At 41.4% G+C, this 15,812-nt stretch overlaps 1 protein-coding gene across 1 annotated transcript; it reads left to right on the plus strand.

The window, feature by feature from the left end:
- The first annotated feature begins 331 nt into the window (after nt 1-331).
- lmo1 (LIM domain only 1) lies at nt 332-11,521 on the plus strand. The gene is made up of 3 exons (XM_061068577.1): nt 332-543; nt 9,839-9,964; nt 11,416-11,521. Exons 1-3 carry the CDS (start codon nt 338-340, stop codon nt 11,519-11,521), a joined length of 438 nt encoding a protein of 145 aa, XP_060924560.1. The 5' UTR covers nt 332-337.
- Nucleotides 11,522-15,812: the final 4,291 nt, after the last annotated feature.

A 15,812-nucleotide genomic window follows, 5' to 3' on the forward strand; every position in this document is an offset into this window, starting at 1 on the left:
CCACAGGAAGCAAAATGCGCATTGTGTCTTTCATGCCCCGTCCTCCGCCGCCTGCTGTAAGCGATCATGTAACTTTTGTACAACACCATGTTCTAAGTGGAACAAGGAAGTCAGGGCTTTGTAGACCAATGTGACCTGTGTGCCTATCTACATGGAAGAATGTTTTCTTTAATGCATATGAAGCAGGGAGGCAGTGTGCTGTGGCCACGCGCAAGGCCAGGCTTAGACGCCTGGAGAAGCAGCCGGCTTATCAAAAAGAGAACATGAAAAGTCACTCGTGTTCCCGGGCCGTAAATCACGCATGGCTGTTTGTCTCCTTATCACTACAGGTGTGCCGATGCTCTCCGTCCAGCCCAAAGGGAAACAGAAGGGGTGTGCTGGCTGCAATCGCAAGATTAAAGACCGCTACCTGCTCAAGGCCCTGGACAAATACTGGCACGAGGACTGTCTCAAATGTGCCTGCTGCGACTGCCGCCTGGGGGAGGTGGGCTCCACCCTCTATACGAAAGCCAACCTCATCCTCTGTCGCAGGGACTACCTGAGGCAAGAAAGACACACACACACACACACACACTTACACACACACAATCACCTTTCTCCACTCACAACAAACACAAGAGCCATGCCAATCCAAGAGCTGTGACATCAAAGTATTTGTTGTTTGTTTTATCTTCCTATTGGTGTTTGCTTTGGGGTTTTTTCTGTGTTTGTTTCCTGTGACTCCCAAAGACAGAAATCTACGTCAGTTTGAATTATGCAAATAACCCCCGTGTTGTCAATGTAGAACCTACCGTGTATTGCTGTTATGTTCCTTTGTAGCGTGCATACAGCAGAAGGTAATGTTGTTTTAGGAGGATTTGACTCATTTTGCACAGGCGGAAAAAAAAACACATCTTCTTTTTTAATTACAAATACTGTATTATTTCCATTTTTTCAAATCCAGTGCAGCTATCAAATCGTCAGTTATGCTGCCATGACATTTCTTGAACACTGCATCCACAGTACAAACATGTAGTTGTTCTTTATAATCCGTTATTTTAATAATATAAATAATCAGTTTTTTTTGTGTCCAGATGCAAAAAACTGTTGCTTTTGATGGTTTTCTACCAATCGTCCATAATAGTTTTATCGTACTATTTGATTCATATTGCCAACAGTGAGATTTTATTATTATTTTATGTTTAAAAAATGCCCAATGTCACCATATTAAAGAACGTGATAAAAACGAAATCCTTTATCCTGTATGGGCTCTTCTCTGATCCGTACAACTTCCTTAAGTTTTCATGGAAATCGGTTCTGTCATTTTTTTATAATCCAACTAACAGACAAATCAACAATGATAAAAATACGACTTCCTCGGTGGAGGTAATTATCAATTTACCTCCTCAACAGCATTTACAAAAAAATAGGCATAGAATATAATAGTATTCAAATGTAATAAGTGTTGTGCAATGTATTAGAAACACAGTCTCACTGCTCCCACCACCATAATTGATTCATCTTATTAAAAGCTCTCTGGATGTTACATGCACCACCATGTCAGTGCAGTATTTCTACACTTTTACATCTTTTTCTTTTTAGTGGTTGGTGCATTTGTTTTACTTTATGGGGATATATCACAGGGATATATGTATATATACTGGCAGCATGTGTGACCGTTCAAACCTCATGTTTGTTTTCAGTCTTTGTTCATATTTTCATCTGTGTATGTGTTTACATGAGGACTAGGGGCTTGAGTCACGGAGGAGACAGGCTCTCCGTCGCTCCAGAGCTGTTTGCTGGGAGACACCTCCAGGCAGGCTTGTTGCTTCACCAGTGTCTCTGCCCCCCACCCTGTCAGATGCCCCTGCCATCTGCTTGTTAAATTAAACATGACCATTTCCTGGGCTTTAAGTCACATTCCCATTGAGGTCTTACCATTTATCTGAGAGGGAATCCCCCAGGGGTCGACTTAGGGATGCCAGTGCCCTGTAAGCCCCTCCCTGTCCTGCTCTGTCCTCCCCCTTTCCCTTTCTCCATTCCCCTCCTGTCTTCTTGTCTCTCAGCTCCCTCACTGATATCCACCTAGGTTTGGATCAAAGTATTCTAATTTGAGAGAAGAAATTGAGGAGCAGCATACTTTCAAACCACAATCCAAAGGAAAGAGGACTTTATGCTATATTTCCAAACTACTATACAGATACATACACCTGGCATTTGGAAATGCTGCTGGTCCCATTTAAGTTTAAAAACTCCTCGGCAGTGTTTTAGTCTGGACAACCAAAAAGTATTTTCAGTCACGACAAAGCCTTGGCTGATTGGTCAGGTTCTTATCACATGACCTCCTTCTGGAAGAACACAACCAGCATAAGCTTCAGTGGCCAGTGTAGAAAGCAACACAGATATTAATTAAAAAAGCCCTTGTTGACACTGTTGTCTCCGCTAACAGCTGTTGTGCAGTTACATTCTACATTTTGCAATGCTACAACTGCTTACATACATAGGAGACAAGCTATTGTTCAAGCAATCTGAGTACACGTGCATGCCCAGTGAACGTGATATGCCTTTCCAGTAGTGTTAGAATAGATATGGGATTAAAACTGATATGGATACGCTCTTTGTGCTCTGAGATCACTCCAGTTGAAAATGTAGAAGTACAGTCGGAGCCATGATCTACTACATTTGATTCTTCCTCGCTCGTGGATCTCCATGACATTTCACTCTCACAGCCGCTCTTCCTGTGACCTGGAAGGAGCCCACAGCCCACTTGAGAGGTGCTTAGGGATGTTACCTTGAGATAGGCCATTACCATTCATCAGCTCCCACCCACCGTTAATGCTTTTAAGATGCAGTGAGAGGTCCACTCAGACCTGATGTTGCCCTCAGAAGGGGCAGATGGTGCGGATGAGGTAATAATAAACGGGCAATTGACCGAGCGGAGGCAAAAATGATGAAGCTCAGACTTTCACTTGGTAAAATAAATTTGCTGAAAGGACGGCAACCCCCCGAACCCCAAGTCATAGCACAGCCGAGGGAGGAGGACAAACTTTCTCGCACATTATTAGACCTGGAAGATATAGAGGTCAGAGAAAGGATGATAAAGTAGAATGACATACGAAATCATAAAGTTAGGGAAACTAAAATAAGAATAAAAAGGGTAAAGGGAGAGAGAGCTTTCTGTGCTCCTCTGTCGCCCTGGATCTCCTAATGAAATCCATCCCCCTCGCCTGCTCTTCAGCCTGCGACAAATGCAGAACACTTAATGGCGAAAGATGCTTGAGATGAATTCTATTATGGAACAAATTAAAAAAGCTTGCCGTGCGAATGGAGAAGAGGCAGTTTGAAAGAGAGAGAGTGTCTGGAAGTACAGGGCGATGCAGTCTCCGTCTGGTGCCACTTCCCTTTTCATTCCTTCCTTCATTTTCCGTGGAGCAAGAAGAAGGCTCCACTCACCTGCAGTAATGAAGTTAAATCTGTGCACTGAATTAGCCTCGTGCACTTCATTAAAGAAAAGCGGGCGGATCAAACACACTTTGGTTATTTCCCAGGGTTTGGAACCCTGCCATGCTCATATTAATTATTATAGCAGCTCCATCTGTGATTGTCCTTCAGTGGCATTAGCAACTTATTGAATGCACTCACGCTTTCCTGAATCCTACACTTCAACACACACAAGCACTCAAATGCGCACACACCTCAGCCAGTGTCCTCCCCTGCCCTTTAAAGCATTGCACCGACAAAGAGTTCAGTGTCTGATTTCTCCAGCGTTCAGTTCACTATATCAAGAGACCTTTTTTTTTTCTGTAACTTGGCCACACTCTTTCATTACAAAGTAGAATAATAGATTAATTACGCATTTCCTTTATGTCAAAGGCTCTGGATCATACGACACCAGAGGGCTGACAATCTGGTCATGGTGTGATCATCACGACTTGAAGGCTGAAATCATTTAATCTTCTATTTCATAGAGCGGACATAATAGTCTTCTACTTATCAAAATGGGGCATAATTAACTGTAAGAGGAAACTGTCTTAAAGATAATGAAGATTATAAGTTATCCACAAATGAGTGGAATAACAGGGGGAGGATGTGACCGTTTTTCAAATCTGTCCTCCTGTAATAGTTCTCTGGGCAAGATAGATCTAACCAGAGAGGTTTACACTTTCAAAAGACACAACTGTTGGAGAAGGTCATAACAGGCGATGCATGCATTAACAGTTTTCTATTTTATGAAATCTGACAAACCCAGTGCAGGCGGGGACGTCTCAAAGAGCTCAGAGAACAGGTAGAAAACTTCAAGAGCACAACGGCGCAATCTGAGGGAAGCAACACAGAGCGGCAGATGATGCACTGAAGGAGATTTAAGGGTTTGAAGTTAGCAAAGCAGCCAGTTGAAAGAACTAAAGAAGGCCCTCTTTTCTCTAAAGACCCATTGTAATAACTCACAGACGGAGGAAGGAGAGCTGAGCTTCTCTCAGAAAACCACATCAGCACATTAAGTTCACTGGTGTTGCTACAAAGTTAAATAGCATCTAAATAAGAGCTCTTTTAAGAAGCACTGGGTAATGTGTTGCAGACTGCAGGAAGCAGGGATTAGACGGGGACACATGATGGCATGAATATTATTTATAGAATTTGTAATGAGCTACTAAAGAGATTTTTGGTTTTGCCTATTTGGTCCAGTGTGGGATCCCAAACTGGTTCTAATATGAACTGGCCGAACTGACATTTGACTTTATGAGCTTCTTGGAAATCAAAAATAGCCAATCAGCAACCGGCACCCACAACGTCACCGGGCTAAATCTAACTTGCACTGCATCAGAAATAAAGAAGATGGCAATGTGGTTAATGCAATAATATGTTTGTTTATAAATTGAGTCACTTAGCCATTAGTTCCTAATCGACGAGCCGAGCACAGTTTACTGTCGAGCCGAGGCCGGCAGCATCATGACAGATCAAATTTCAGTTGAGGAAGGGAGGGATGATGCACACGATGCACATTGAGTCTATAAAATAAAATCTTACGTGTTTTCTAAATTGATGACAAGAGGAGACATGGCTGACTGGATTTGAAACCAGACAAAGTGATTTTTTGTGAGATCCAACTCACTGCGTTGCCCTGGCGATTGTGGCGCTGCATGGCTTTTCTTCTTCTTTGGTGATTATTGGTGGTTGGTAAACCAGCTTAGAGGTACATGACAGCCACTCATGAGCTCTCAGTGTCATTATGTTCCACTCAGGAGCGTCTGTTGAGTCAAACCAGACAACGACTGTAATGTGTAGTTCCAGTTCGGTGTTTAGTCTCCTATCAGACCGGTTTGAACATTTTCACATTGGCCCTGTCCCAGTGAAAAAAAACTCATGATTATACATCATGAGTTTTTTTTCTTGGAATGGAAATAAACTGACCTGACAGCAAAAATAATATGCAGTTAATTAGATAAACTAAAATACAATTACGACAAATATTGATTAATTTGCTTAAACCAATAATTTGAGACACAGGTATGAAAGATTGATCACCGGAGGTCAGCAAGTTCATAAATTTAAATTAAAAATGCAATCCATAAACATTTAAAGCAGCAGACCATTGGTAGCCGAGGGTGAACCCCACCTCTCTCCCGATGTCCCCCACCCTCTCAGGGTAAAGCAGAACAGACCATTAAGGGAGGGGGACTTTTGCCAACTCTTAATGCAGAAAAGGTTCAACTCAATTCATCAGTAATTCTATCAACACCAAATTCACCAAGTTAAATATCCTTTCAAACTCTCCAATCTTTTCTAGAAAAAGACTTTCTGTGATTCAAATCTCACCACAATGCTGACGACTGATTGACAAAAACCCGATGCTCGCAGCCATGAAGAATACTCTCATATTTCCCTCAGACTCGCCGTTCACACTCCACTTAAATAGAAATGCTGAAGAGAAAAAAAAACTGTTAGTGCTGAGTTTTTTTTCCTCCACTTTCCTCTTGAGAATATTGATTTATTTAATCCAAATGACCAGGGAAATTGAAGTGCATGAGCCACCGCACATCCACAATACTGGACATGTGTCAGAACAATACGTGGGAATTCTGCAGGAACGAGTCTATTCACTCTAAAGAAAATCCATTGTAAGTGAAATGAATGAATGTGCTCAAAGGTAATCCACGACTTATGTTCGTCGCAGGCACTGTTTCAGAGCTGTGAAGCCTGTCGAGTTTAAAGGCAAGAAAAACGAACTCAAGAAACTCCATTAACGTCTGGTTCTCTTGTGCGTATAATAATGTATATAGAGCATTACTGTAGATACCGTGCATAGTTTCTTATAGAATCGTTGTTATTATTACATTATTATTATTATAGAGTAGCAGTTGCTCTATTTATTGTCCTCAAATGTGCTGACTTCTGTTCTACTTTCAAAACATTAAACGATCATAAATGAATCTATTCCCTTTGTGTTGCTCACTCTGTGCTAACATGTCTCTCAGCCGACGTCTAATCCCTTCGACGCTCGATCATGTTTCCCATGTGAAACCGTGCTTGTTTACTAAATGCGACGCCCGCTCAGCTGTTGCTCGTGAGGCTGCTGCAGTACAGCGGCTCAACTGTGGTTGCTTTATAGCTTCACAGGAGCGGGAAGAGAAGATGCTAATGTGTTTTAACAGTTCTCTCAAACTCTAATCTCCTCTTAGCACAAGGAGCTCAATTAAGCTGTGTGTTGATGCCACGTTATAGCCCAGACCCGTCAAGGGATGGCTGCAGAACTGTGTGACTGTAACAGAGCCCCATCCAATGTGCTTACTTATATTTCAATTCTTTATGTTTTGATGTAGTAAGAACCTTTTTTTGTTCTAAATTACCTCCACCGAGGAGGTTATATTTTTATATGTGTTTCTGTTTGTTAGTAAGCAGGATCACACAAAAACTACTCAACCATTTTTCAGGGAATTTTTCATTGGTGTGGATCCAGATCAGGAGACAGGACCAGGGATTTCATTCCCTTTCTTTAACATAGGGACACAGGGCATGTTGCAACATTTCCTTTGATTTTCAGAGAATAATTCATGTAGATTGATGTTATAAAATAATATGGCATGTTCACATGACTGATATTTATCAGTGTGTGCAATTTGGTGCAGATCCAAATAAAAAATCGGGATCTTTTAAATATGGTTTAATAAACGGACTGTTTGCCTTTGCAGAGGTAATTCATTTTGTATGAGTGCAATTTCTAGTTTTGCTTAATAGTACATTTTGCATCACGCCCCTTCAACATATCTTTTTGTTTAAAAAACTAATGAAATTAAAAGTAGGAATTTTAATTGCTTTATTTGCAGGTTTAAAAAAAAACAAATCTTTGAATCATAATAAAGCACTGGGAGGTTAAAACCAACATTATTTGGATTTATGGTTTGTAGAGAACCTTGACATAACTGAGAGAGAAAAAAAGAAAAAAAGATGTCACACCTCCTTGAACAAACGTACAACTTAGTGTCGGTAGCAAGCTGGGCTCCCTCACCAGGCGTTTTCACAACCTGTATCAAGTCAAGCACCATGTCCGCAGCCCGGCGGGGTGTAATGGAGATGGGTTAGAATACTCCGACAAGCTGTTATAGGTTTGTGCATGTCAGTCTCTGCTGTGAGTGACCAGGGCTCTACGGGCTGATTTAAAGCCTCGGCTCCCGGAGGAAGAGACACAGTCATCTCTGTGTGACCCTTAGAACACTGGAGCTCAGGTGTGTTGCAACCTGGAGGCGTCCCTGCCACTCCACTGTCATGATGACACCTGAGGTGTGAGGCTGCTGTATCTAACAGGAGGCAACAGGAAATGACAGGAACAAATTACTCTTTATTTTTTTATATGTTGTATTTTCAAGAAATTAGGACATGCTTCCTCCAAAAAACATGTTTCGTGCACAAACAGAAAAATGTATCGAAACTAACAAGCTATTTATTCAACCAACCTAATATTGATCATGTCGGTTGATTTTGTAATACTTTCCCCGATGCGTGCGTTCACCAACTGTCGTCAATCCCCCACCGATCTGCACTTCCTTTACACTCAATAAACAACATTAGGACACGTACAGGACTTGAAGTTTACTTGAGCCTGTTGGATTGGTTCAAGAGTTTATAAAAAACGTATGTAAACTAAAAAATTCCAACATTGGTTCACCAGCTACAAACAATATGAGACTTAACACGACGTACACACCCATATTTTTTTATAAAGTTTAGTTATGTGTGAGTGATTAGAAAAGAGCAGAAGGGCAAAAATACTTGTTGACTGGCACTGAGTAATGTGCCTCATGCATGTGTGTGTGTGTGTGTGTGTGTGTGTGTGTGTGTGTGTGTGTGTGTGTGTGTGTGTCTGTGTGTGTGTGTGTATGTGTGTGTGTGTGTGTGTGTGTGTGTGTGTGTGTGTGTGTGTGTCATATCACGATCGGGTGGGGAAGTATAAAATGTTCATTCATTAATCGTACTAGTTTGAAACAATCGTGATATTGATTTGAAGTCATTACACCTGGCCCTAATATGATATAAATGTAGGATTTCTTTAATAAGGTCAGTTCCTGTAGTGCTGATATTTGGGCCATTTTTGGATCAATACTGACTGCGTGAGAATTTTATGATGAGGAAAGCTTTCTTTTTAAGTGTCTCTCTATGGAAAAAAACAACTTCCTCGTGTTACAGTGTACTCTGTGGGTGGCAGATGTCGACTGTGTGAGAAAATCCACTTGTTTTTTTTCCTGAAACAGTAACCAGTTATAACAATGTCTGTGTTTAACACCCTGTGAATCCCTCTCATGGAACATAACAGCCTCTCTCCCCCTGTTTCTGTCTCTGCCTCTCCTCTGGGGCAGTGGCCTCTAATTAGAAGCAGGGCTGCTGGATAGACGTTTTCTTTAACAAGGTGAAAGCAACTGAATGGGACCAGCTTAAACGAGGCAGAATATCAACACGGTGACTCCCCTGTCTGAGCCCTACAAGTTTGGGGAAGGATGTTTAACACACTGTTGGAATGGAAGCCTCTGCTGTTGCCTTAGCCCCTCTTGCGAAGCTGTGAAACGCTCCTTCTCCTGCCGCGGAATATATAAATCTATCTGTGCTCGGGAATCTTCAAATTAAACATAGGCGCAGGCGCTTGGAAAATGAAAATGTAAATCTGAGCGGGAAAGAAGGAATTTCAGGTTCCTTTACTCTGAGGAGATCTACAACAGCGCCTCTTTGCTCTGTGTGTGACCTTTATCATTCGGCTCTCATTCAATAAAACTAAACAAGCAGCGGTGAGGCTGGAGCGGCGGATTCTGCTCAGCGTCAAACATTTAGTTAACTCTCCAAGGTTACATCTCAGCCATTGTCTCCTTTCTGAATGGAGGACGGAGAACGAGGGATTGAGACTGAATCCACGTAACTGAAATCTTTTTGAACTTGTGACGACTTCGCAGAACACGACCTCTTGCGTCAAAATCCAGCCGACTTCGGTTGGAGATAAACTCATTAGGTGTTTATTTTTTTTTTTTTTTTTCTGAAAACTCCAAGCAGCTGAATTGCTTCGCCTCAGACCTGTTTTCACTGCTTTCGCAATGTGCAGGGGGGGAATTCTTTGAAGAAGGAGATCAAAACCATGTGATCATTTTAATTAGATCATTAGTCGAGAATTAAGATCTATGTTTGTAACTCTCATTGACAAAAATACCAAGTGGGTGCCAGAGAAAGATTTGTGCATTGCCGTTGTTTCTGCTTCCCCTTTCTACTGCGGCATTTCTTCCTCCTCATTGTTCCTGCTGTCAGTACGTTTTTGTTTGCTCTTTTATTGCATCAAGGTAAAGGGAAGGTGGGTTAATCTCTGCCTGTGCTCTCTGTCTTTCAGGCTCTTTGGTACAACGGGGAACTGTGCAGCCTGCAGTAAACTGATCCCAGCCTTTGAAATGGTGATGAGAGCCAGAGATAATGTTTACCATTTGGACTGTTTTGCCTGTCAGCTTTGTAACCAGAGGTAAGGATGGGGATCATAGCTGCACAACAAAATTGCATTGTGTCAATAAAAAGAAAAAAAACATTTTCAAATTGCTAATAGTTTTAAATATTAGATCATTCTTTTTTAAATAATATTTTCTATCTGTACAATTGTGCACGTCTTCCTGTCTATTTAAAACAAAGGTTTACGCCCTGCTTATCATATCCCATTGTTACATACTCCCGGCAGTTTGTCCTTGTGCGTGCAAATTTTAAACCTCAACGTACATATGTAAATTTAAGTAGGAGGGATGTAGAATCAGCTCTTGTGAGGTCTGAAGTCCTCCAGAGGTCTGTTGCTGTGCAGAGGAGAACGGACCTAGACAGGCGTTGCCGCAGTGATAGAAACTATTATGAGAACAAAGCCTATGGTATGATGTACATATAATGTGACGTGCCCAAATATTGCTTTTCCACATTATTATACTGTCAGTAATGGCGGCACTCCGGGAGCAGAACGTCCTTTGCATGCTTGTCAGAGGTGCTGTGACCCTGTTCTTCCACACACCACAAGCCCATTAACCTTCTGCGGGCCAGATTCAGTTACCATAGTGAACACCTGCTGTAAGGGAATTATGACCGCAGTCGCTCTTCTCAGCTGGCAGACATGAAGCCAGGCCTCATCTGGCACAGCTCTGCCATGGCTCTGACTGTTTTACCACCCTGGCACATTAATGAAGCCCGGGCTCGGCTCCACTCTATTCTTATCTCCCCTTCCCTTCAGTCACATTAGCAAACAGCAGCGTGTAGACGAAGAACATCAGCAGGGCAGGCTGCCGTGTGTCATTTCCCCTCTTCAACCGGCTCCCCGAGATTTTAGAGGGGAAATATTCTCCAGCACTGACTGGTGTGTGAAAGCTGACCCCCGTGGCAAAGAGGGTCCACTGGCAACTCTTGTGGTGCCAGCGTCTGTTTGCCAGGACGAGGAGAGTTGACCCGTCTTTCACTGGGTGCCAGAGCTGGAGTCTGCTCGCTTTGAGCAAACACATTTATGATGAGCATTAAAACGATCTTTGAATCTGACGAGGCCCATTGATGGCGTGCGTTAGTTGAAAGGTCCTGAGCCAAATGTGTGCAAATGATTAATCATCGTTACCCGCAGAGCAAAAACACACAAACACACGCAGACAGTCGTGGAGACTTATTCGAGCATTATCCGTAGCTACTACTTGCCTAACCCTAAACCTTAACCTAACCTGACTTTAACCCTCCTCTAAACCTAAACTGAAGCTTAAAACACGTCTTTACCTTAAAATGTAATGATTTACCTGATGGGGTCTTGCTTTTTGTCCCCATGAGGACGACAAATTTGCATAAAATGACTATACAAAACAAAATTAGTCCCCACAACATGAGTGATGAATGATGCAAAACAGCGCTTGTGTGTTTCTAACAGCAGCTTTGCCTGTGTGTGTTTCTCTCTGCCCACAGGTTTTGTGTGGGGGACAAGTTTTTCCTAAAGAACAACATGATTTTGTGTCAAATGGACTATGAGGAGGGCCAGCTGAACGGCAGCTTTGACACACAGGTCCAATAGTTGGAACCTGGTGGCAGCAACTACCGGCTCCACACTTTACACACGAGATGGATGTTCTGCTGCACTTGGAAAAAGACAAGCGTCTGTCTGCTTGCCTGCAATACTTTTTAAGACCCCTTTATCAGTCCCTAAGGACTCTATTGTAAATGTTCAACTTTTTGCCCCTCCCACACCCCAAACACTGAGCAGTTACAAATGTTGATGTACAGTTGTGCCTGCTTAGCTGAGCACTGTATTGCTTGTATGTTTTGTGAAATTTATTTCAGGTTTGTTTTCTTCTCCTTTTAGAAATGGTTCATTGGAGGGTATGTACAGTCTGTTTTCTCTGTATATATAAACTGGAACATTTATTTTATGAAATGTAATGCAATTTTATTACTAGTGTGAATTAAAGATTCTTAAATGTTCATAGTGGTTTTTTTCTCTTGTACCAAAACCAAAGTTGTTGGAGGAGGTTGGTCCATGTATTGATATGTAATTATGTCTCCAAAACTTGCAGCGGTACAAGACGCCTTGCAGGAGAAAAAAAATATATTTGACGTCCTTCTTTAAAACATGATGCAACAAAAGCAGTTTTGTGACATTTTGCAGAGTTCTGATGGTATTAGAAATGCTGTTTAAAATGGACTAAATAAGATTTTATTTGGAATAAAAGAATGCTTCTCCAAACTGTGTTGTTGTGAGCGTACAGGTGTCGTGGAGGGGAGTCGAGCAGACCTGCCCTCGGTGATTCATGCTTCACTAATTATCATCTGATTGTGAGGGACTGAGACAGAGTATTGGCATCGAAATGAAATTCAGCAGCAAACAAGTTACAGACAAAATAAATGCTCTTTGAGTTTGAGGTCATTTAAATTCATCCTCAAGAGGAGGCTGACTGTTAATGTAGCTGTGTCATACAGCCTGTTTTTCTGATGAGGTCATTTTTGATACACACAGACCCACGCACACACACAAACACACAATATACTAGGTCTGTTGGAGCTGTCAAATATTCATAAAATTCCTTAAGTAATAACGAGTGTTAATGACTTTCCTACACAAACTATACTGCTACTATGCTGGTAAGTAGTGAGTCTATATACACATACGTATCTATTCATATACACACACAGGATATACCATACACATACAAATAAATATATATTTATGTGTGTACAGATACATACATATAAATACAGTACATACATATGTGCATGCAAACATGGAAGGAATGAACAGCTAGATATTGATTTCTTCCTGTAATATTAAACTATTGCTCGGTTTAGATTTGAACAGAATAGGAAATGAATTTTAATTACAGATTAATCTGCTGATAATATTCTCAATTAATCGATTGACCCTGTAGAAAATGTCGAATTTTACAGCACCCAAGATGACATTTTATATTGATTTTCTTGTCCAACCAGCGCTCCAAAAATAAAAGATATTCTCATTGCAATTATGCAAAAATAAGGGCAGACTAATCAATTTATCATTTAAGCTCTAAATTAGCATTTTCAGGCCACTTTGGGTCGATTTTAATTAATTCTAAAATATGAAAACCTCAACACTGCTGCCATTTATATCAGCACAACTTTCACCAGCCGCTTTTTTACATGGTGAAACAATGGCAGCTAATTAGAGAGTACAAACATCATCATCACAAAATGTGTTTTCCTACAAGAACATCAGCAGAATACAAATGGCCACAGCTCATAAAATGTAAGTGCTCTTAGATCATATCATCCATTTAATTCAAGTCGAAGTTCAGGGTAATATCCCATATATCACGATATCTAATTTCACTCTAGTACAATGACATCACATGTTACCAGAACTCATACGTGACACATTGGAACCTGAAAACCAAAAAGACATGCACTCCCTCATATTACATCACAAGCTTTGATTTAGTGGGATGTTTTAATGTCCCTGGAAAAGAACATGATGCCCTCTCACCCTCATGGTGCACGGTACAGCATGTAATGCAAAGACAAATGTATTAAAAAAAATGTTAAGCCATGTTTAATACACACACACATCGATATATCGATCAGGGAAACCAAAAGGGCCAACAAGAATTGCAGAATCCTTATTAGCATTTTGTTTGTCTAAGCTCCACTGCTGTATTACAACATTATTATTTCACACATTGCCCTTTTTCATTTTTGGAGGCAGCAGGCGAACTTCAGATTTCAACCCAGGTGTGACATTCCGTAGGCACTTTCCAACCAGCAGGACACGGAACAGCAATATAATTTGCTAACACATAAATCAAGTGTGCAAAGAGCATTAATTAGAAATTCATTAAAAATTCAGACTCACCGGCAGGTGTGCAAATAAAGGATTAGGTAGACATCAATTATACCACATAAGAGAACATTTTAATTGCAATTCCTGGATTGATTTAAAGAGGGAAACAATCAGGCGCCGTGCAATATGGCTGATTGCTCATTTTCCGGAAAAATAATGAGGAAAACACCTCTCCAGGTAACACTGTCCCCAGCTGTAAATGTACACACACAGACACACACACATATTCAGACTTGTGTGCATAGATACATCCCGGCTTTTATATGTATACATATACAAGAGCACATGGCCACAAAGCACATCTTACTACTGATCATATAATAAAACATGTGCACATGAAACAGACAAGGCTCGCTCACACAGATACATGCTCGCCATGAATTATAGCACATGACACACACAGGCATACTCACACACTCACACACTCACACATACATTCACTGCAGCTTGGCACTCCCATCTGCTTGTGTTGGTGGGGAAGTTCTTAAGCACCAAATGTTGCGCCGTTATGACTCAAGTTTGTGAATTCTCCAGCCTCCTCTGTGTTCCTGATTACTGCATTATGGCATCTGCTTAATTAGCTTGGCTTGTGTCATATGTTGCACACGAGGGGGTGTTAAAAAGTGCCCTTCCCTATTGCTCATTATCTGCCTCGATTCATGTGATGTATAATCTCTCCTGACAGACATTCATATTGACATAGGGACAGCTGTCAGCGGAGCGTGGTCATAAAGGGCGCACGTGGAATAAAAACCACAAGGAGGGCAGATTTAAGGAAAGGCTGCCAAGTTCCTAGGTGAAACCGGTGATTCTGTGTTTCTCTCTGCATCCATCCACACTGCAACAGCTCTAATTATAATTTAATTTTATGGATGAGAGTTTTTTGGGGAGAAGGGGCTGATAGTAGGTTCCGGCATTTTGATTACCACAGGTAAAGTAACCTCCTGCCAGTGTATTTTCGGAATCAGTGTGGCGTCCAACTCTTGGCGGGGAATCAACCTCATTATTGCCATGTGGGAAATTGTAAATGTTATCTGCATAACAGTTCTGGACAATCACCTCCATCCCTCAATATGCTACTTCCTTGACAGGACTAGAATGGAGACGCCTCTTCATCCCGAAGGTTCATATTCTGTCGAGACAGGAAAGCAATCACAAGGCAGTGCTGCAATAATGAAGACACCCCTGGTCTCTTTAGGACCTTTATTTAGAGATCTACTTTTTTACTGCAATGACACAACCCGATCATCAGACCTCACTCCAGTCAAGGATTCTAAATGAAAAAAAGAAAATCTACACTGAGAGATCTCCGCAATTTCTAGTAAGGAAACCTAATAGGCCCTTATGTAATACACATTTCAATGGTCAGGTAATTCTCTTTTTTAACTATCACATTTTTGAATGGAGCCAATCAGTGTCAATAGAGTTCCATTATGGGTAGCATATCATGGTGTTGTAGTGCTAAGCTAACAAGCATTTGAGTCCATCTACAGTGAGTCATCTCAGTTATTCAGCCTTTGGTGAGTCTGCTTTAACCTGAGTCTCTGACGGCTGCTGCCACATGTTCTGCTGCCACAGAGGAAATCAACTCACGACGGGCGAAAACAAGTCCTCAGCGTCTCACGAGGTCTTTACTGCAGAAATAAACCAGGGAGAAAATCTGTCAAAGGGCCAAGAATTACATCTGTCACAGATGATGAGCTCAAAAAGACTCAAGTGTGAAAAATGTTAACTGTCAGAGAAAATAATTATGCGAGAGGCATGAGAGGGAGAGAGGAATCAACTTGCCACAGAAAAAAGGCGAAGGATGTCAAGTCATAGCTGTGTTGTGCCTTTATGAACGCAGCAGTGGGAAAGGTCAATCCTAATTAAGTGACGTTGATGCTAATGAGATATTTTTGTCTGCATTTGTAATATTTACTATAAGACAATTTGACTGGATTATCTACATCCTCCACTTATTAACCATGGCCTTCAAACAGACAGCAACCTGCGA

This window comes from Limanda limanda, chromosome 3 (assembly GCF_963576545.1).
Source record: "Limanda limanda chromosome 3, fLimLim1.1, whole genome shotgun sequence".
NCBI lineage: Eukaryota > Metazoa > Chordata > Actinopteri > Pleuronectiformes > Pleuronectidae > Limanda > Limanda limanda.